At 45.9% G+C, this 19,113-nt stretch overlaps 8 protein-coding genes across 8 annotated transcripts; 3 read left to right on the top strand and 5 right to left on the bottom strand.

Annotated features, from left to right (window-relative positions):
- Window positions 1–731: 731 nt before the first annotated feature.
- GGS22DRAFT_172951 (FAD-binding domain-containing protein) lies at window positions 732–2,625 on the bottom strand. Its single transcript, XM_047962849.1, has one exon. It carries the CDS (start codon window positions 2,547–2,549, stop codon window positions 789–791), a length of 1,761 nt encoding a protein of 586 aa, XP_047815168.1. The 5' UTR covers window positions 2,550–2,625; the 3' UTR covers window positions 732–788.
- Window positions 2,626–3,873: 1,248 nt separating this feature from the next.
- On the top strand, window positions 3,874–5,836 carry GGS22DRAFT_192422 (cytochrome P450; the record flags this gene model as incomplete). The annotated part of the gene is made up of 8 exons (XM_047965261.1): window positions 3,874–4,090; window positions 4,144–4,474; window positions 4,528–4,676; window positions 4,734–4,849; window positions 4,899–5,042; window positions 5,098–5,345; window positions 5,398–5,547; window positions 5,605–5,836. The coding sequence occupies 8 exons, from the start codon at window positions 3,874–3,876 to the stop codon at window positions 5,834–5,836; spliced, it is 1,587 nt and encodes a 528-aa protein (XP_047815167.1).
- Window positions 5,449–7,435, bottom strand: GGS22DRAFT_172947 (uncharacterized protein). The gene is made up of 2 exons (XM_047962848.1): window positions 5,605–7,435; window positions 5,449–5,547 (listed from the first exon to the last, which is right to left on the bottom strand). Exon 1 carries the CDS (start codon window positions 7,206–7,208, stop codon window positions 5,937–5,939), a length of 1,272 nt encoding a protein of 423 aa, XP_047815166.1. The 5' UTR covers window positions 7,209–7,435; the 3' UTR covers window positions 5,449–5,547; window positions 5,605–5,936.
- Window positions 7,436–7,666: 231 nt separating this feature from the next.
- Window positions 7,667–8,948, top strand: GGS22DRAFT_73684 (TIM-barrel-protein domain-containing protein). The gene has a single exon (XM_047967955.1). The coding sequence runs from the start codon at window positions 7,917–7,919 to the stop codon at window positions 8,754–8,756; it is 840 nt and encodes a 279-aa protein (XP_047815165.1). The 5' UTR covers window positions 7,667–7,916; the 3' UTR covers window positions 8,757–8,948.
- Window positions 8,949–9,141: 193 nt separating this feature from the next.
- Window positions 9,142–9,884, bottom strand: GGS22DRAFT_192419 (uncharacterized protein; the record flags this gene model as incomplete). Its single annotated transcript, XM_047965260.1, has 2 exons — window positions 9,142–9,510; window positions 9,564–9,884. 2 exons carry the CDS (start codon window positions 9,882–9,884, stop codon window positions 9,142–9,144), a joined length of 690 nt encoding a protein of 229 aa, XP_047815164.1.
- A 997-nt stretch (window positions 9,885–10,881) lies between these two features.
- On the bottom strand, window positions 10,882–11,700 carry GGS22DRAFT_192418 (uncharacterized protein; the record flags this gene model as incomplete). The annotated part of the gene is made up of 2 exons (XM_047965259.1): window positions 10,882–10,920; window positions 11,023–11,700. The coding sequence occupies 2 exons, from the start codon at window positions 11,698–11,700 to the stop codon at window positions 10,882–10,884; spliced, it is 717 nt and encodes a 238-aa protein (XP_047815163.1).
- Window positions 11,701–12,034: 334 nt separating this feature from the next.
- GGS22DRAFT_73681 (RTA1-domain-containing protein) lies at window positions 12,035–13,329 on the bottom strand. Its single transcript, XM_047967954.1, has 3 exons — window positions 12,977–13,329; window positions 12,680–12,912; window positions 12,035–12,618 (listed from the first exon to the last, which is right to left on the bottom strand). The coding sequence occupies exons 1-3, from the start codon at window positions 13,191–13,193 to the stop codon at window positions 12,187–12,189; spliced, it is 882 nt and encodes a 293-aa protein (XP_047815162.1). The 5' UTR covers window positions 13,194–13,329; the 3' UTR covers window positions 12,035–12,186.
- Window positions 13,330–14,331: 1,002 nt separating this feature from the next.
- GGS22DRAFT_172943 (uncharacterized protein) lies at window positions 14,332–18,400 on the top strand. The gene is made up of 5 exons (XM_047962847.1): window positions 14,332–14,923; window positions 14,979–15,534; window positions 15,597–15,987; window positions 16,039–16,206; window positions 16,267–18,400. Exons 1-5 carry the CDS (start codon window positions 14,589–14,591, stop codon window positions 18,321–18,323), a joined length of 3,507 nt encoding a protein of 1,168 aa, XP_047815161.1. The 5' UTR covers window positions 14,332–14,588; the 3' UTR covers window positions 18,324–18,400.
- The last annotated feature ends 713 nt before the right edge of the window (window positions 18,401–19,113 follow it).

The following is a 19,113-nucleotide window of genomic DNA, read 5'->3' as shown; positions in this document are numbered from 1 at the left end:
TACGTAGTACGATCTCAGCTCATATTCTCTGTAATATAGGTAGATTTTACTGTTTTCTACCTAGGTAGGTGGTATACATGATCCTAAATCACTGTGCAACTTTGTCCTATGATATATCATGCACATAACTATGCTAGGTAAGGGTCTATCGACTTTTCTCCCATCCATTGCCCCTTTTATTTATGAGTAATGCGTTACTGTTTCCGTTATGATCACTGAGGGGTAATAGTTACCTTACAACTTGGAATGTAACTACTAGTTAAGTAGGTACCTAGACATGGCTATTACCTAGTCATATATTTGTTGATAAAAGAAGATTTAAAGAATCATTAAAACTATTACGGTGATTCTAATCACCACTTCTCGCTAAATTATGGTTTATATTCTTTTTGGAAGCTCAGTGTATCTAACTAGACGTTGTGTAACCGACGTTAACCAACTGGCCAAGCCCGACTGCGTGGATTAGGAAGGCAGCGAAGAACGTGTAAGAGATCGATGGGGAAACACTATAAAGGTGGTAGATATGTAGTAATAGGTAGGCATATTAATATTTTAAGAAATTAAGATTGTGGGGGCATTCCATTCCTACATGCCGCCAATGGAGTATGATTCAATATAAACAAGCACTCTTTGGCTCCATACAATGGCTGAGGATGCAACGAGTCGGCGATGTAACATACCAAGGTGTCATAATTGAACATTCATTCATGAGGTCGAGTTAATGACCTTGTGCATCATAAAAATACCGAAAACAATACATTTAAGTATCCCCCCAAACCATCTGTACATCATCTGAGAAAACCAGGCTTGTATTGCTCCCAAAGAGCACCCCATTTCGTGCATAGCCTCCCATCTACTCCCTGCTCCCAGCTATCACTGCCTACCGCCGTCTTCGCGTAAAATATATCATCAGGATCATATTTCTTCTTGATAGCCAATAGCTTCTCATAGTTTCCACCGTAAAATGTTGTTTTGAAATCCGCCGCTTGAAAGTCGGCTTCGTTCATATATACGCCTCCATTGGGAGTCAATGCCTCTAGTTCTGGTAGGAAAGTGTGCGTTATAGCATCCTGAGCTGCCTTGTTTGAGACGGCGTCGGTGTAGTTAACCGGCGTGCCAAGGACGGCGCTGAAGAGGGTTTTGCGGAAGTAAGGGTTGGCGGAGACTTCGTCGGGGGACGAAACGCTGTTGGCAACGTTGAAGGCAACGCCGGACATCAGTGTTTTCGTAGTAATGGCTCGAATAGCCTTTACCAAAGCATCGGTGCTCTCCTGGTCCTTCACAAGTTCGCGAGGAATTAATCGACCACCGACGTTATGATCCGATACATTCCAGGTCGATGTCATAGACTTGTAGCCCTGAAGGAAACCGGGATAGTCGGCGGATTGGTATTGGTATTGAAGTCCAAGTTGATCCATCTTCTCCCTGGTAGCTTGGAAATATGTGTCTAGCTCGGACGCCTTCACGTCTGCGACCATCGCCGGCATTACTAAGAACCCGAAAGGTGCGGCAACCCATACGACCCAAGCACCTGCGTCGACAAGTTTGGGTAAAGACTGTAGGAAAGTCCCCATAGCTGAGTAAATGGCATCTGTGTTGCTTCCGTCGTTGAAGACTGACATGTAGACAGTCGAAAAAGTGGTATCTGGATACGCCTTGATGGTCATAGAGGTGACGATACCGTACGTGCCACCGCCGCCTCCACGTAAGGCCCAATATAGGTCAGCATTCTCATTTGCGCTAGCTGTAACATGATCGCCAGCAGCGGTGACGACTTCCCAAGAAAGCACGTTGTCGGCAGCGAGACCGAACTTAGACGACAATATGCCAATGCCTCCGCCTTGGGTGTAACCTCCCGCTGGACCCACATTCGGACAGTTGCCGCCCATTACTATGAGACCATTGGCAGATGCGAAGTTGTAAAGCTCGAGAAACTCGACACCAGCGCCAACTTTGATTGCGGCACCTTGGTATTTCGAGTCATCTTTGTACTCCGGAATGAGTTCGAGAGATTTCATGTGGTGTGTCCATACTGCAAGGGCGTGAGCTCCCGTCGATCTCCCCAGATAATCATGTCCGGTGTTCCTAATAACAAGCCGGATGTTGTGGCTTTTCACAAATTGAAGAGCGGCTTGAAAGTCGGCAACTTCAGTCGCATTGATCGTGTATGCGACGTTATATCCAAGTGTGCATGGGACTTCCGGGTCGGAAAAAGGGTTACAGCTGTCGTTGGTGAATTGGTAGGCCATAGGCGAGGATGCTGATCCTATATGCGTCGTAGGGAAAAACCAATTGTCGCGCAGGGCATCGCACTGGTCCTGGTTGAAGGTGGCTGCATCGCCTAGGGAGTGGTGACAGGGGGCTGCGATAGGTACCGTAGCAATCAATTTTCCGTGTACGGTCTGATTCAGGGCATTCCAGTCAGTCAGGTTAGGCCATGATTGGTCTCCAGGAATGACCCGACACTGTTGAGTACCACCATAATTGATTGTGGCAGCAACTATGACAACTATAAGGGAAACTAGACCAAGTAGTCCCCTAAGTGCCATGATGTCTGACGGGAGACTGGGAGTCGTCTGTATTGAAATAAAAACCCGGAAAAGAATTGGATGTGGAACTATGCTCTCACATAAGTGAGCTGAAGATGACGGGGGACAAAGACTTATAAAGACTTTCAAAAATTAAAAATTATCCCAAGAATTCTATCCAACATCAGATCTTGGAAGTCGGACGTTCGACCCCGGTTGACGATTGACGATTGACGTACACCGTTTCCTGGTTTGCTCTTGGCAGTGTTGATCTGGATTGACACTTATGAGGCACAGCTAGAAATTCCCCACAGCCATAACGAATGCGTAACCACAAGCTACTTAGCTTGAATATAAGTATGTAAGGGTGACTGGGTTTTTCTTTGTTGAGGACCAACGTCGTTGTCAAATGGGTGCAAAAAATACAGCTACAAATAACATATCGACAACGTTTTTCTTATGTGTAAATGCGGCGCGGTCATACTGTAGCGTTGTGAACTAGGACTTAATAACTTCTTAACACCGAAAGACCCGAGCTTAGCCTTAATAAACTGCTCTTAACTAGGTACCTGGACATCTATAACTTTATATTATATTCAAGTACTTACCAATCAACGCAAGGGAATAATAGTTTCGCTTTATGTCAATGGTGTAATATATTCAACACAAAGGTTGCCGCGGGAGGACCGTACCTAAGCAATATCCTTAGCTTCTTTTAATGCCATGATTGATAAAAAGGAGATTATGCTTACTTTAGAATTTCCAACTCACATGTGATTGCATGTAGAGCCCAGTGCTATACATTCCGAAGAGGCCCGGAAGTTAGGTACGTGAGTGTAAGGGTTAAGCTTAGCCCTGGAGAACCAGTGGAATTTTTCTCTGCGGCGTTCTCGCCAAGTTTATATGAATTTTTAGCATCAAATATACTAATTACCTAATCAATCTCACGAAGCGCCTTGAAATCATATCATAAGTATATCAGATATCACATATAGGTAGGTAGATACTGTCGACGCGCGTGTTATAAACATACGACAGCGTGACGTTCTAACATTCGCCCTCCGTCATGTATGTGCAGGGTACCTATCTCAGCATGGCGGGGTTCAGGGGCTCGTTTGCCGCCGGCAACTCAGTAAAATCCAACCCTCTCCTTTCTGATTCTCACGAATGAAAGCAGCGAAAGCGAGGAACGGCGCTATCCCGTCTTTGACCGTTATGCTGACTCCCTCCTGGGAATTGAGCTGTCCCAACTGTCCAAGCGCTCGCCAATCTGATAACCGCGATTACGAATTGGAAATGCGACATTCTAAGCTTAAAAAGCATTATCAGCATAACTTTGTCAAGTATGGATTCAATTAATTCATTCATACAATCGCCTACACGGTTAGGAATACTTATCGCGCTGTCTGGGATATTCCTCTACAATGTATATAGAACACTGTACCAGAGGTTTCCATGCCCACTCCCGCCATCTCCCCCGGCGGACCCGATCCTCGGACACTTCAGGAGATTGCCCTTAGAGAATGCTCACCTCAAGCACATGGAATACGCCAAGCAGTACAGTAAGAAACCTGCTTCAACTATCTCCTCATAAGTTATTAACTTCGAGTCGCAGATTCTGATGTCGTATACTTCAATGTACTGGGGAAGCACATGATTGTCCTCAATTCTCAGAAGGCTGCGAATGAGCTATTAGACAAGCGAGGTGCAAACTATCAAGATAGACCTCGATTCGTCTTGTTTGAAGTCATGGGATGGGGCCTGACATTGACATTTCTCCCATATGGCCCTAGATTTCGCTTGCATCGTTCAGTGCTTCAAACGGGATTCACCAAGACAGCTATTACGAACTATAGACCGATCCAGTTAGATGAAGCCAGACAAGCTGTGTCCAGAATCCTTAAGCGCCCGGAAGAATCGTTTTACTGGGATTTTGCATTGCGCCGGTAGGAATATTTTTGCCTTAACGTTGGATGTTGCCCGCTGATGCAGAAGATAGATTCGCTTCTGCGATAGTCCTTCGTATTGGGTTCGGTGTTACCGTTAAGTCAGACGACGACCCCTTTATCACAATCGCGATAAACGCCAACGTGGCAACAGGGGGCGGAGGGAATCCGGGAACGGCTCTCGTTGACTATTTCCCGTTGTGTTAGTATCCCGACCCGCGAAAAGGGGTTGCGCTAGTGACGCTAACATATTCTCAAGTCCGCTATATTCCTCAGTGGCTTAACTTCTCTCGGACCCTGCAACATGCGCGAAGATGGGGATGGGCCATTAAGAACCTGCATGATATACCATTTTCGGCGATAAAGAAAGAATTTGTGCGTTGTTCTCATCTATCTACTTGAAAACGTTGCTTACATTAGGAAGGATGAAGGGACGGCCAACCCGTCGTTTGCTTACTCGCTCCTTACGAAATATAGAGAAAATGAGGAAGAAGGCATTCCCAACCAACTTACGCTTGAGGATATCCAAGGTGCATCCGGCGCTGTTTTCATCGCGGGGTCTAACACGGTGAAGCTCCATTTCTCTCCGTGGTAAGGTTGTAACCGCTAATCATGTTCAATAGACCTTTGCTACGACAACTATTGCTATTTTGAATTTGATGATGAATCCTGAAGTCTTCGAGAAAGCTAGAGCTGAAGTTGACAGAGTTGTCGGTACCGACAGGCTGCCGACGTTCGAGGATCGACCGAACTTGCGTTATCTCGACTATCTCGTCGAAGAAACCTCAAGGTGGAGAGCATTATCGCCTATTGGAATCCCCCATAGGTCGTTAAATGACGACATCTATAATGGAATGTTCATTCCTAAAGGGTATGCAGGATCTTGATCCTTGGCAGAGAAACCATACTAACTGACCTTCTAGGACATTGGTCTACTATAATACCTTCGCTATGTCTAGAGACCCAAGCGTGTACAAGGATCCCGAGAGATTCAATCCCGATCGATACACCCCTAAAGAAGAAGGAGGAGATGGCGAGCCGCTATTAGTTGGGCCGTTTGGCTTTGGTCGAAGGTGAGTTTAAGTCACTACGTTGAAGACTATGAGCACATCCCTGACTATAGGATACAGAGTATGTGTTGGACGCCATCTAGCTCAAGCATCCGTATGGATCATGATAGCTACTCTTGTGGCCACAACCAACATATCGAAACCTATTGACCTAGATGGTAATCCCATTGAACAGACCATAAAATTCAGCACGGGATTATCAAGTCATCCCAATAAGCTTGATGTAGGTTTCAAACGTAGATCCAAGAAAGCTCTAAAGCTCCTTAGCAAAGCTGTTAAGGACGCTCAGTGAATGAGATACGAAACGGGCTCGAAACTTTTCAAAGGGCTGACCGACTCTCATTTATGAAAAGAGGGCGGAGAGGTTTAAGAGGGGGACATGTTAGGTAGTATTATGCAGCTACCTTCTCGCTTTTCTCGAAAAGCTCACTAAGTCTCCGAGCCACTTGCTCTGCCCAATGTGCATCATTGATATCAGAGTCAACTTCCACAATATTGATTGCGGTTCCTTCAAGCCCTTCCTTGATAGCTGCAAATAAGGCCACGTCAGCTAATTTGTCGTGAAACGCCTGGCCTTCTGTCGAAATCGCGCTAATGCCTCTTAACGGAAGCCATACTTCGGTCAATTCGGGCTTGATGCAGTTATCCTTGAGTTTCTGTGATATTCGCCGCCCTAGTTCTCTGCATTCCTCATCGGTTGTTCGCATTAACGTTACAGACGGGTTATGCTCATATATCCTTCTCTCCCGAAACTTCTGAGGTATAGTATCTTTGGGTCCAAAATTCACCATGTCCAGAGCGCCGACGCTGACAATTTGGGGTAATCCTGCCTTTGCAGCGGCCGTCAACCTGCTCTCGCCCGCGGGAAAAACACCACCGACAAGTTCATCGGCCAATTCGGTGGTGGTAAGATCCAGAACACCATTCAATCGACCTTCCATCAACAGTCGCTCCATTGCCCGCCCGCCAGCTCCAGTAGCATGAAACACGTAGACTTCGAACCCATTGCTCTCTAACCACTTGCGCGCAACATCTACCCCTTTTGTAGTGACACCAAACATTGTGATCCCAACCCCTTTTTTTATATGATTAATTTCAGTAGGTCTTGAACTAGCTCTCTTGCAATATGCTTTAGCCATGCCCACGATAGCGGTAGCAGCATTGTCCACGACTGCCTTTAGCACTTCATTAAGCCCCGCGATATCAACCACACTGTACATCATCGTGATATCCGTCTCTCTGACGTAAGAGCTTGTGTCACTCGAGGCAACAGTAGACACGATCAACTTCGGAAAAGTCACCGGTAACGCTTGCATAACAGTGGATGTAATGGTAGTCCCATAGCTCCCGCCGAGCCCGATTATAGCCTGGATCTCGCCACGGTTCTCAAGTCGCCTTATCACGGCTTTTGCCCCACTAATCATAGTCCTCACAAGATCTGATCGGGGAAGGGATTGAAGGTTCCCCCGGAACCCGCTGGCTTCTAGTACATCATGCTGCCGAACGGTTATTGCTTCGTGTTCCACTTGAGACCGGCCCGCATCGATTAGAATAACGTTCACAGAAGAATCGTATTCTAAAATCCGAGATCGAAGATAGAGAAATTCGTCGAGTTTAGTATCGAACGTGCCAATTACGGCAATCGAAATTCTCGATGAAGCCATAACGAATAGACTGCATCGCCGGAATTCTCGGTCAGCATGAATTATCCATTCATCAAAGATCGAACCTCCAAAAATCCACAGTGCTCAACGGATATATCTTGCCACCTTCCCCTTACTTAACCGGTAAGCAACAAAGGACGTCAGGTCTTAACCCCCCGGTCAAGGTGGGGAAGAGGCAAAAAGGGTATGTCAGCGAGACGCGACCGAATTATTACCGCCTTTTCTCGCTAATCCCGTCTGTTGGCAGATCCACATAAAAATTCGCTATACGCTTTACGGTTAGCACAACATGAGGCTCTATTAGTTCTAGTATAAAAATCAGTCCGATAAGGAATTTTGAAATGATAAGAAGATTAGTCAGAATTTAGTAAGTAATCAGTTATTGGCTAGTAAAAATTTTACTGCAAAAAGAGTGGGGACTCAGAACTGATGTTGTTGACCAACCCCAGATTTTATTAGCCAAAAACAGCTAAAGGAAAAATACAGTGGATCTGCCAACAGACGGGATTAGCGAGAAAAGGCGGTACGTAGTAGAACCATCCATTCTCCCCGTATCATCCGTTCCTTCCCCTCGTTAGCCATTGCATTGCAGGGGTCCCTCCGACTCCACCCTCGCACAGCATCCCAAATATCTCACCCGCCTCAAACGTTCCTTCCACAAACTCCGACGACCACAATCTCCCGGCACGCCTTCGTGACACTTTAACCATGGCACCCGATCTCCCGCGCCAAGAAATCTTAAAACGTCTCACCGCCGTAATCTCCTCGCGCCGCCCCATTGTCGGCGCCGGAGCCGGCATCGGGCTCTCAGCGAAGTTCGTCGAAGCCGGCGGCGCGGACCTGATTATCATATACAACTCGGGTCGGTTCCGGATGGCGGGGCGGGGGTCTCTCGCAGGGCTTATGGCGTACGGCGACGCGAACGCAATAGTCGTGGACATGGCGCGCGAAGTGTTGCCTGTCGTACGAGATACGCCTGTGTTGGCGGGCGTGTGCGGGACCGATCCGTTTCGGGATATGCGACGGTTTTTGGCCGAGTTGAAAGGGCTTGGGTTCTGCGGCGTGCAGAACTTTCCGACGGTTGGACTTGTGGATGGGAATTTTAGGGCGGGGCTGGAGGAGACGGGGATGGGGTATGCGCTTGAGGTCGAGATGATTCGGGTTGCGCACGAGATGGACTTTTTTACGGCGCCGTATGTGTTTGATGTCGCGGAGGCGGTTAGTATGGCGGAGGCGGGCGCGGATATTGTTGTTGCTCATATGGGGTTGACTACGAGTAAGGGTATCGGCGGGAAGACGGGGAAGACGTTAGATGAGAGTGTTAAGTTGATTCAGGATATTAGGGATGCGGTGGTGGAAGTTAGGGATGACATCATCGTGTTGTGTCATGGAGGACCGATTGCTGAGGTGCAGGATGCTGAGTACGTCCTATCGCGAACGAAAGGTGTGCACGGGTTTTTTGGCGCGAGCAGTATGGAGCGCATCCCGGTCGAGATTGCAATCACGGAAAATACGAAGAGGTTTAAGGATATCCATATACCGAATTAATAGGCTGTATAGGTATTTTTGGCAACTTTTTCTGAATAGATGAAGAAAGCTGTTAGATTCCTAGAAGCGGTGCTGGTGCTGCACGGAGATTACAAGGAACGCTACTTAGCCCCACAACCCCCTATTTTGCTTTTCTTCGATGCGAGAAGATCTAACGCAAGCATTCCACATCGAAGATGATGTTATGAAGTAGACGCTTATAAGTAACGGCGTAAATCAATAAATGTCAATCTACCTTGCTACTAATGCTAACGCTTATGCTCGCTATCAGAATTATGAATTACCTAGCCAGGCGTCTATACCCGATACTCGATACTCGATGAGAAAAATCAGGGGCTTCCCAACTCCTAAAATACCTGACACTCCAGCAAACCATGGGATCAAATCAACCGCTCTTCATATAGTCAATACCAGCTTGATAGATCTTCATGAAGGTTTCCGTTTCCTCCACCGTGTTAGGCACATAGAGCATGGTAAATCCGAGATGAATCCAGCCAGTTCCGCTCAGACGATGCCGTTCTCCCCAACCCTTGGAGATGACTTCCTCCGCATCCGTGAACGAAAGCGTCACATGTCCGGACAGATCAGTGCCGTGGATATGGCAGATCTCCCGAGCACTCGGACCCGCTATAGGCGTAAGCGGTATCGAGGGCTTGGTAAAGAGAGCTTGGCCGTGCTTTTCCATAGCTGATATGTTCCATTCAGTACATTCCGCATTGATTTCACCGAGCTTCTTAAAGCTATCTAGATATGTCTGAGAGCATGTCAATACTGATATTTAGGTTCTATCCGTACTGGGAAACTTACCTGTTTGACATCAGGAGGTTGAGGGTCTGCGGCGTTCCTCTCCCGCTGAGGATAGACAAAGGGCAAAGCTCTCGCCCGAGGACCTGGCCTAACTGGGAGGGGCTCTTTTAAGAATGATTTCGTCGCGTTAGTCCTCTGCTCTTTCGTAGCTTTCTTCCATCCCGTAGCGCGTTTCTCTGGCTTATTGTAGAAACCAGGCTTGATTGTCTCGTCGGCGCCATACGCCCTAGTCTTATCAACGCTAAGTTGAGACAAATAACCAATTAACGAGTGGGAAGTACCACCCTCACCCATGGCCTTCCATTTTCGGTAATCCTCCATGATTCCTCTTTTGTCTTGTTTTGGTAAGATTGAGCCAATTCGGGTAGTTGACGCAGTTTTCAAATTCGATAAGCTGCTTGTAAGTAGAAAGGAACGGCGCAGAGACATTTACTCTAGATCAACAGAAAATGTTGTTAAGTAATGAACAACTTCCGAAAATGCTTTTGTAATACTTTTATTGGGCTACATAGGTAGGTAAATACACCTGCCTGATCTACTTCAACATGGCCATTCTCAATCAGTGACGGAGTAACTAGTTGACGTTATATCCGAGGGTCTCCGAGATAAAACCGAGGGACTTGATCGGCCGAGAACAAGCGGCAGTGCGTGACGCGGAACTCGGAGGTGCTCATATTTCTCTATTTTCGACATATTCAGTGAGCCCATAGGCCTATAATAGGTAATTGATGGGGGGAGCGAGCCAAACTATTTATACACGGGGTTGCCGAAATTACTCGGTCGCCGACGTGTAAATCTAGCGTTACATCTCCGATCCGTCCGCTGCTATCTTCCTGTGAGCACTAACCCTTCCCTAATACCTTAGCTAATACTTCCAAAACACTAATTCAGCGGACGGAGACCTAATACTACCTAGATATTTGAAGTTGGTGATACCTACTGATAACATAATTTATTACTGAAGTAACATCTAGCGATGAGTTAGTTAGACTTTAAAACGAAGCTACTTTCTTTTAAATAAAAAAATGATTGCTTGATAAATAGTACCCAAGTAACCAATCCCCTGTGTAGGATCAGTTAATATCGTCAAGGGAATTGTGACACACAAAGCGCTCTATTTTGTATGCCTGAGGTTTGTTATATGGGGATTGCATTCACGAACGATACTGATTGTGGAATATTTAGTGAATAATGTTAAATTATAATTCAATCTAGGTACCTACCTAGTGCGTGTCATAGACTAATAAATCAATCTTTAACAAGCCTTCAATGGAGTATACCATAAACAATACTTAAACAATAGGTACTTAAACAATGCTTAAACAATGCTCAAACAATACTCAAACAAGGCGCTTAACTATAACTAATGAATGTAAGTATGCGATGGGGCGAATTTAACCCTCTTTTTCCTTGGTGGATTAGGGGGAAGCATATCAATGTCTTGCAAATGCTCTCTTACCTCAGGGTCATCTACAGCTGAGGAAAATATATGCTCACCTCGCTTTATGAGTGCGTAGGCTTCAGTTACGGTTCCCTTCGCCATTCTCAGCGCGTCATAAGCCTCTTGAGGGGTCACCGTCTTATCATCGAGTGCGCCGCGGGTTATGATGTGTTCAACTCTACTTTGGGCCTCGGGGTCCTTGACGTCAGCTACAGAGAGAACAACCTGTGGTTTCCATTGAAAACGGGTCGACGTGGGCGTTCCTGGTCGGAGAGCCAAGGTAGAACGTAATGAAGGCTTCCCTTTTGCGGGTGAGCCATCCGGCCCCATGTAGTATGGGCTTCTAGGATTTCTGAATACATTTTGGGCCGGGAGGTCGACCTGAGAAACATCTACTTGTAAGGTAGGTTTTACCTGGGAGATTCCCGGGCTACTTGATGTATTTTCCTCGATCCCCTTCTTAGTACCACCAAACCCTGCGAGAGACTTGACGTACAAAAATCCTTGTTTCCACTTTGAAATCGGCGAGCTTGTGGTATTTGTGGTATTTGTGGTATTTGTGGTATTTGTGGTATCTGTAGTATCTGTGGTATCTGTGGTATCTGTGGTATCTGTGCTCCTCGTACTTGAGGGCGATTGATCTCTTGACTCACTCGTCGTCTGTGGTTCGTTAATAGATGGAGTTTCTTCTGCCATTCTTCCTATGAAGTAGTGAATATTCGGATATAATCGATCTGCCTTTTCTAAACTCGTCAAATTACGGTTCGGAACTGATTACCGAGAAGAGTGAGATACGCGATAATAAAACGCCAGATCAAGTCTCTTGTCCTGTCGATCGATACCTTTTATATAAACATTATGAACAACATGGTAGTTTGAAATCAAATAATTCGTTTCTAATCAGATACTAGACCCTATTCAGACGACTTAAGTGTTGCATACCGCCCTAAAAAAGGGGCCCCCTATCTCTCATTTTATACAAATGTATTCAAACGCTTGTCTCGTTGTCACACAATTTGAAAGAATATCGTTTAGACAGTCTAATTATAATCTATAGCACGTACCTATCTACCAATTCTAATCGTACAAACAATCTATTCAAACATAGTTGCACCTAAACCATTAGGATGATCCCTCTAGATTCCCCCCCGGCGCCAGTTTCCGGATTGTCCCAATCGCAACCTAAGCACCTGTGCTGAACTCGCTTAATTCACCAGAATCCTTCTGCGCCGCATGATAGGTCTCGGGAATCGTACGAGCTGGATCGAAGGGTAAGAATATGACAACAGCTAGAACCATCAAAGCCCCATCCAGGGCGATAAAATATGGTTCATGCATCATAAGGTACCCATTCCAACCCTCCATAAGCTCAATCGCCCGGAAAATACTGCGGGCGAAGATTGCGGCCAGCGAAATGAACAAAGCGACGATGATCTTGTTGTACTCCTGTGGCATGCCAAACTTGGCAGACCTTCGGAGGAAGTCGAGCGTGAAGATGGTGAAAATAGTCATAGCTACAAGCTGGAATATGACACCAGCAACCATTATATTAGTTCCAAGCTTGGGGTCATTGCCTTTGCTCGAGGCCGTCGAAGCCATTGCACCGCCCACAGCCTAATATTTGAATATGAGTTAGATTATGTGAGGAAGGCATAAGGGGTAAGAATATACTCACCTGAACGACGAGTGAAACCGTGTCGGATGTCATAAACACAATCGTGTACATCCTTGCTGAGAGGATGCTGTATTCGCGCCCCAGAGCCTTGATAAACATTCCCAATAACACGTATAGTGCAGCCGTGTAAAAGACAGGCCCAATTATGAGGGTCGTTATTTGTATTAGGAAGGCATTTCGATTGTATGGGCATTCGGCAGACCAAGTTCGACCAGCCCAACCGATGAGCTCAGCTAAAGTCAGGTTAGCATTGATGGTTTAACGTGTATTTAGTGTGACTATGTAGAAAATCCATACTTAGAGCGCCGATGGCTAGTAGGACAGATGTCCATCGTCTTAGGCGAATTGTTTGTAGTGAATGGCCAAAGAAAGCAATTCCGAATAAAACACAGAAAACGACCCCAGCGGCTAAACTTGGTCTATAACCATATGGATATTTGAAACCTGGAATGGGGTCTACTTGGCAGTTGTTTGGGCTCCTTATGGCCTCTGGCAAGAACTCGACGGCAACCATGATGGAGTTTGTTGGTGTGTAAAGGGGAAAATTTTCAAAAGAATGTAAATTTTATGTGCTGATGAGCTTGTATGATGAACATGGAAAGACATTTACAAGAGCGAAGACGATGCATTTTATACAATATGTTAATGAGTGAAGCCTGATGTCGTGATACGATTAGGGAAGTCAATAGGATCAAGTCCTAGGCGTACTGGGCTCGGTTGCGTTACCAAGCCCCGCCCTACCTATCAGCTAGGTAACAAGGGCCTCTAGGACTATTCAGCTACTGCGGCACGGACTGTTTTCGTGCTATGCAGTGCAGTGCAGCGTTATTATTAGGGGTTATTATGGATTATAGAACGTTCTGACACGCAGGCACGCAGGTCGGATTGACAACACAGCCACCGCAGGATTAGACGAATTGCCTGAAAATTTAATAATTTATTAGCTGACCTAGGTCCTACGCTCAAACCCCAGATTACCGTCGTAACTACCGCCAGTCAATTCCTCAACCACAACGAAATCCCGGACTTCCACGTTGCCTACCTAGTAGCGAAACGATGCTGTCGGCTCAATTGTTGATGCTTATTAGCTAGATTGGGTTCACTTTCAACTCCACAGTAAGGACTTAAAATTGAATCTACCAAGCTCTCGTAGGACTAACTCTTTTAATAGGTACAATACCTACCTAGAGATGCTTACCGCTTGCCATCGCCATCTCATTCATATCACTACCGGAGCGAATGAGAATGTTAACGCCTAGCTTTATCGAATCTAAACTTACCTAGGTGTCGGATAGCCATCGTTCGATATCAAACCGCTACCGGACGTAATGTTGATGTGGATCGATAGGTGTGTCGAAACTGAAGCCCGCTTACCAGTAGAGGCATTGGATTGAAATATCATCCACTACCTACCTAGTAGGTAGTCTGCTCAAAAAGTTGAAACCAATAGTAGACGCGGGTCCCGTATACGAGGAGTCGATAATCTACTTGTTTATCGTGATGCATTTCTAGATAAGGTGCGATTCGGGTATAGCATGGAACTCCTAGCGTTGCAAAGTCTAGCGAAGTCATATTCGTGCATTTACAGAAGAGTTTGCGGGGACAGGAGGGGCGCAAATTAGGAGTGCTTGGGCTGCTATCTAAATGTTTATCGTGCAGCTGAAGGACTACGACTATCCATCTAATTGGACAGTCAGTCATTTCCCAGTTCGAAGGTCATGTGCGCGTCAGCTAGACAGATCCAGATCCGGCGTGGCGTGCCTCATCAAGCTTTCTACACCTGTTTGATGATGGCTAACGTTGAAGTTCACGACTAATCTTCACGACCTGAATCTACGAGCATGGTATGGATTCATAATGCCTCATCTACTACTCTTAAATACGAAACTATATGAAGACCCGATAGAGTATGGACCCCGATCGGAAGCCCAAAGTGTTCAGGCTACGACATCTACCTGGCGATGTCAACAAGTCTCAAGCACTTATATATCTCAGTATAGGCCTTGGCAGTATACCGGTCGATAACATTCAAATTTACTCGTTAGCGACGAGTTTAAGTCCTTGGCGACCAACTAAGACGGCTACTCTTATGTTTGATCCGCTACCTGTTCCGCTGCTGCAAGGAGACCCGAGTGAGGACGAATGGCAGATCAGGGTAAATGGACTGAAGGAGCCTTTAATCCTAGACACCCATTTCCGTGGCCTAACTCCGCTCCGTGAGCCTACCCCAGACCACTGCTTCGAGTAAGTCTACCTATTAATTTTCAAGCCTGGTTGATATTAATGATAACCTGCATAGTTGCATTGCCCTTTCGGGACTTTCCAGCCATCCATTTGGTTCATGGCAACCAAAGAAGAGTGACAAAACATTCATGTGGATTAGAGATGCCTTACCCCTTGATCTCCCTCAACTTAGGCCCATCATCTACGGATACGAGTCAAGATTACCTAAGAGTAAATCGTTCCAGACCATCACCGATCTAGCTTCACAGCTGATCAATCAGTTAACATCGAACGGGTGGATTGCGTTAAGTGCAAAGCCTTTAGTATTCCTAGCACATAGCCTTGGGGGACTTGTTCTGAAGCGTACCATTGTAGCACTGGCCAATAGTGGCTACGATGATAGTGCGATCCGGATTGTGGGAGCTGTCTTCTTCGGGGTACCAAATTTTGGCATGGAACAGTCGTCGTTCCTCTCTATGGCTGAAGGTAATCCAAATGAGAAACTAGTGGAAGATCTATCCCTTCATTCCCCTTGGCTGAAGAGTCTGGAGTCACAATTCAATGGCATTTCATATTTGAGGGGGATGAATATGTTCTGGGGATACGAAACCTGCACATCTCCAACCTTGATTGTGAGTAGGTACCTAAGTTGGCGTAGAACACTTACAATGCAGCAATTACTCACATTTAATAGCAAGGGGAGGACCGAAAACCTCTACCTGGCCCCGAAGTTGTTCTTGTAACACCCGAATCGGCCACACGAGGTTTACTCAAAGTAAACGAAAGCCAGACATTCCCTCTCAACGAGAACCATTCCAACATCGTCAAATTTAGCCGAGGCCATGAAGACTATGGAGTTGTCGTTAATAAACTTGCTCAGATTTGCTGTCTCGATCCGACCAGTGATGCATGTGAAGGAAATGAAGAAATATGTTCTAGCAACCTCAGTTATGACAATATTAGATCAAATAGCCGAGTCGAAGGTCAACATGCGAAAACATCACGAGAACCCGAGCCTTCCCATAAAGAAAAGCCCCAGTTTGCTCAAACCTTGTCTCAGGCGGACCTAAGACGGATAACGCGTAGTGAGAATGAAGAATCACCAAAATCATCGCGTTTTTCTAACTAGATTACAGTACTTTTGGAGTCTCTCAAAACGACTGCGCAGGATGATCGATTCCAAGGGATTGAATCGCACTTCGGTGATACGTTTGATTGGATATTCAATCATCCCGAATGCGGATTTCTACACTGGCTCCAATATGGACAAGGCGCATTCTGGATCAACGGCAGCCCTGGATCAGGTTAGCATAAATTCATCCCTCCAGATATCACTAAGTTCTAATTCACCACCCATAAACCAGGAAAGTCTACCTTAATGAAATATATTTTCGAGGACAATCGCACTCGTGAGCTCCTCCACAATATCCAGAGCTCACACGAAGAAATTTATGCCGGATTCTTTTTCCATCATCGTGGCTCGATGATGCAGAAGTCATTTGATGGTTTATTACGAAGTATCCTGAGCCAATTTCTGGAGCAAAACTCGAAGTTAGCCTGGATGTTAGCACCGCTTCATTCTATTACGATGGATGAATATGAGAGGGTCACGGTTATTATTCACGGATGGCCTAGAGCAACTCTGGAGAAGGCCTTCAACATTGTATTAACACAACAACAATTCGACCTAGATATATTTCTCTTCTTGGATGCTTTGGACGAATACCATGGGCGCCCTGAGTTTATAGCTGGCTTCGTCGAAAGCCTTGTAAGGGAAGAGAAGACATCCAGAACACGCCTCAAAGTGTGCTTCTCCAGCCGGCCATGGGATGCTTTCACTACTCGATTCAAAAACTATGCCAATATCACAATTCAGAACTTCACTAAGGATGACATACGCCGTTATTGCTTAGGTGTCATGGATGCCAATATCTCCGATATATCCGTTCCCATAGAAATCCTAGTTCCACAAGTTGTTGATAGATCAAACGGGGTATTCCTCTGGGTCAAGCTGGTTGCCGGCGACCTTGCTCGCGCTGCTAATGAGGGGTCAAGTAAGGAAGAGCTAGAGCATCTACTTCGATCACTACCAGCGGAACTTGACGACTATTATGCTGAGATTATTCAAAGAACGCCAGTATCATTGCGGTGGAAACTTTACGCCATGTTGGAAATTGCTACACGCTCCCATAAACCTTTAGAAGGGCCTGCTTTTATCGAAGCAGTTGAGTGTTCGCGATCTTCATCTTGGGGTGAAGCGGTGTCTAGAGTCGCGAAATTGTGGACTTTAAGCGAATTAGACAGCGAAGCGCACGCTACGAGACAGATTAAGATATATGCTCAGGGGCTTATTGAAATCCGAAGCAAAGTCGTCGAACTCCTACATCAAACTGTTCAAGAATTTGTGGGTCAGCCAAAATTTAATGCTTTAGTCCTCGATACCGAAGCAAAAGTTACTTTCGAGAATGGATATTCTTTCTTAGTGAAATGGTTTCTAGTGAAGTTTTTCGAGAAACCTAAGGGGAAGGAAGATGACATTACCCAAGTAATATCATATGGAAAACTATCGGAGAAATCTACTGGTCGCAGCATGAAGACCTTCCTCGACAGCATCCCCAACGAAAAATACAGCCGGATCGGCGATGCCTCAGTACGGAACACTGTTGAGTTTGCCGCATATGCAAAGTTGTCTCCATATTTTCGCGAATTATTTCAGAGCGATCAGGCATTCTCCAAGGAATGTAACATAAATGACCAAGGCTCGTTAATAACACTGTCTCTTGATCTCTTTCGGATCAGTAGCAACCACCACGGTTCTCAATTTGCCAACTTCGAAGATGGCGAGGAGGTTGCTAAACTCATATTCGACAACGGCTACAAAATCCAAAACGACCCCATCGCATTTCCAAAGGTGGTATATTATCTATGTTATCTAACCATGTTTAAGCCGAGCTCTGCTCGAAACAAGTGTATCGATTTCATTTTACGTTTCCTTGAGCTTGGTCAGGACCCGAATGCACCACTGACCATTCATCACTTATCGGATACGAATCCCCTAGAATGCACCGCGCTACACTTGAGCCCACCAGAAATCATCCCATCGCTACTCTATTATGGGGCCAAAGTTAATTATCAAGATTCTGAAGGGATGACACCTCTAGACAGGCTCTGTTGCAACGTTCTACCGAAGACAAGATTTCAAATCTACCTCTATGGAAATCACCTAAGAAATGTGGCAGATTCTTACCAAGTAGCTTGTATGTTAGTCAATGCTGGTGGGAAGCGAGCATGCAGCACAACGGACGAATCTTGGAATAGGCTCATGAAATTGTTTTCGGATAGAGGATACGATGTGGAGCCATTACAGCCACCCGTTGTCGAGAATAACGTTAAAAGTTGGTTGCCATGGTCGCAGGGTTGATCCTATTAAACCCCCGGCGACTGCTATATTTCGCTGAGGAATTATTCAGCTATAATTGAGTACCTAGGTCTGCCCGACTATCTAGGTTAATGTGTGATGTATGCCTACCAGTGATTGAGTGTGAATATTTAAGATAACTCCGTTCTCCTTAGAATATTTCCTGTTTCTCATTGATGAGAGTTTCTTGCTCTTTATGTTGAAATAGATGCAGGTTATGAGTATCATATTAGTTGATTAAAATATTGAGTTACTGGTGATTCGTAGGTACCTAGGGAGCCCTTGAATACAGGGCGTAGACTTCCAGCCACCTAATATTCTAGCACTTTAAAGATCTAGATCGGTGCTATTTTCTCAGCCTAGAGAGCTGCCTACCACCACCAGCCAGGGGTTCTTATTAACATGCCTCTCGTATCACGTCAGCTGAGAACCGCTAAAGAAACGTGCTGTAAGTCTGATAACAGAGCGCCAATCACACCTGCTGAGGGGCAGTTTCCAGCACGGACTCACCAGGGTCGGAAGCATGTTGGTGCTTTACCACCAATAATATGCATACTACCCTGCGCGATACCACGCTACACATCCTGGGACGAGATGCCGCCACGGCGGAGAAGCGGGAGTCTGCCGACGGTAGCTTAAAGGTAGGCTTCAATTGCCATGGATCCCTCTCCTTCATTTATCTATTAGTGCTTGCACAGCTCCAAATGCCCACAAGCCGAAGGATCGTGTTCCACATAGCACCGGTAGCTAGAAAGGATCGACGTTGCGCGCCGACTTGTGCCACATAAAAGCA

This window comes from Annulohypoxylon maeteangense, assembly GCF_022496945.1.
Source record: "Annulohypoxylon maeteangense strain CBS 123835 unplaced genomic scaffold GGS22scaffold_20, whole genome shotgun sequence".
NCBI lineage: Eukaryota > Fungi > Ascomycota > Sordariomycetes > Xylariales > Hypoxylaceae > Annulohypoxylon > Annulohypoxylon maeteangense.
The sequence above is the reverse complement of the archived record's forward strand: the minus strand, read 5'-3'. Positions and strand labels throughout refer to the sequence as shown.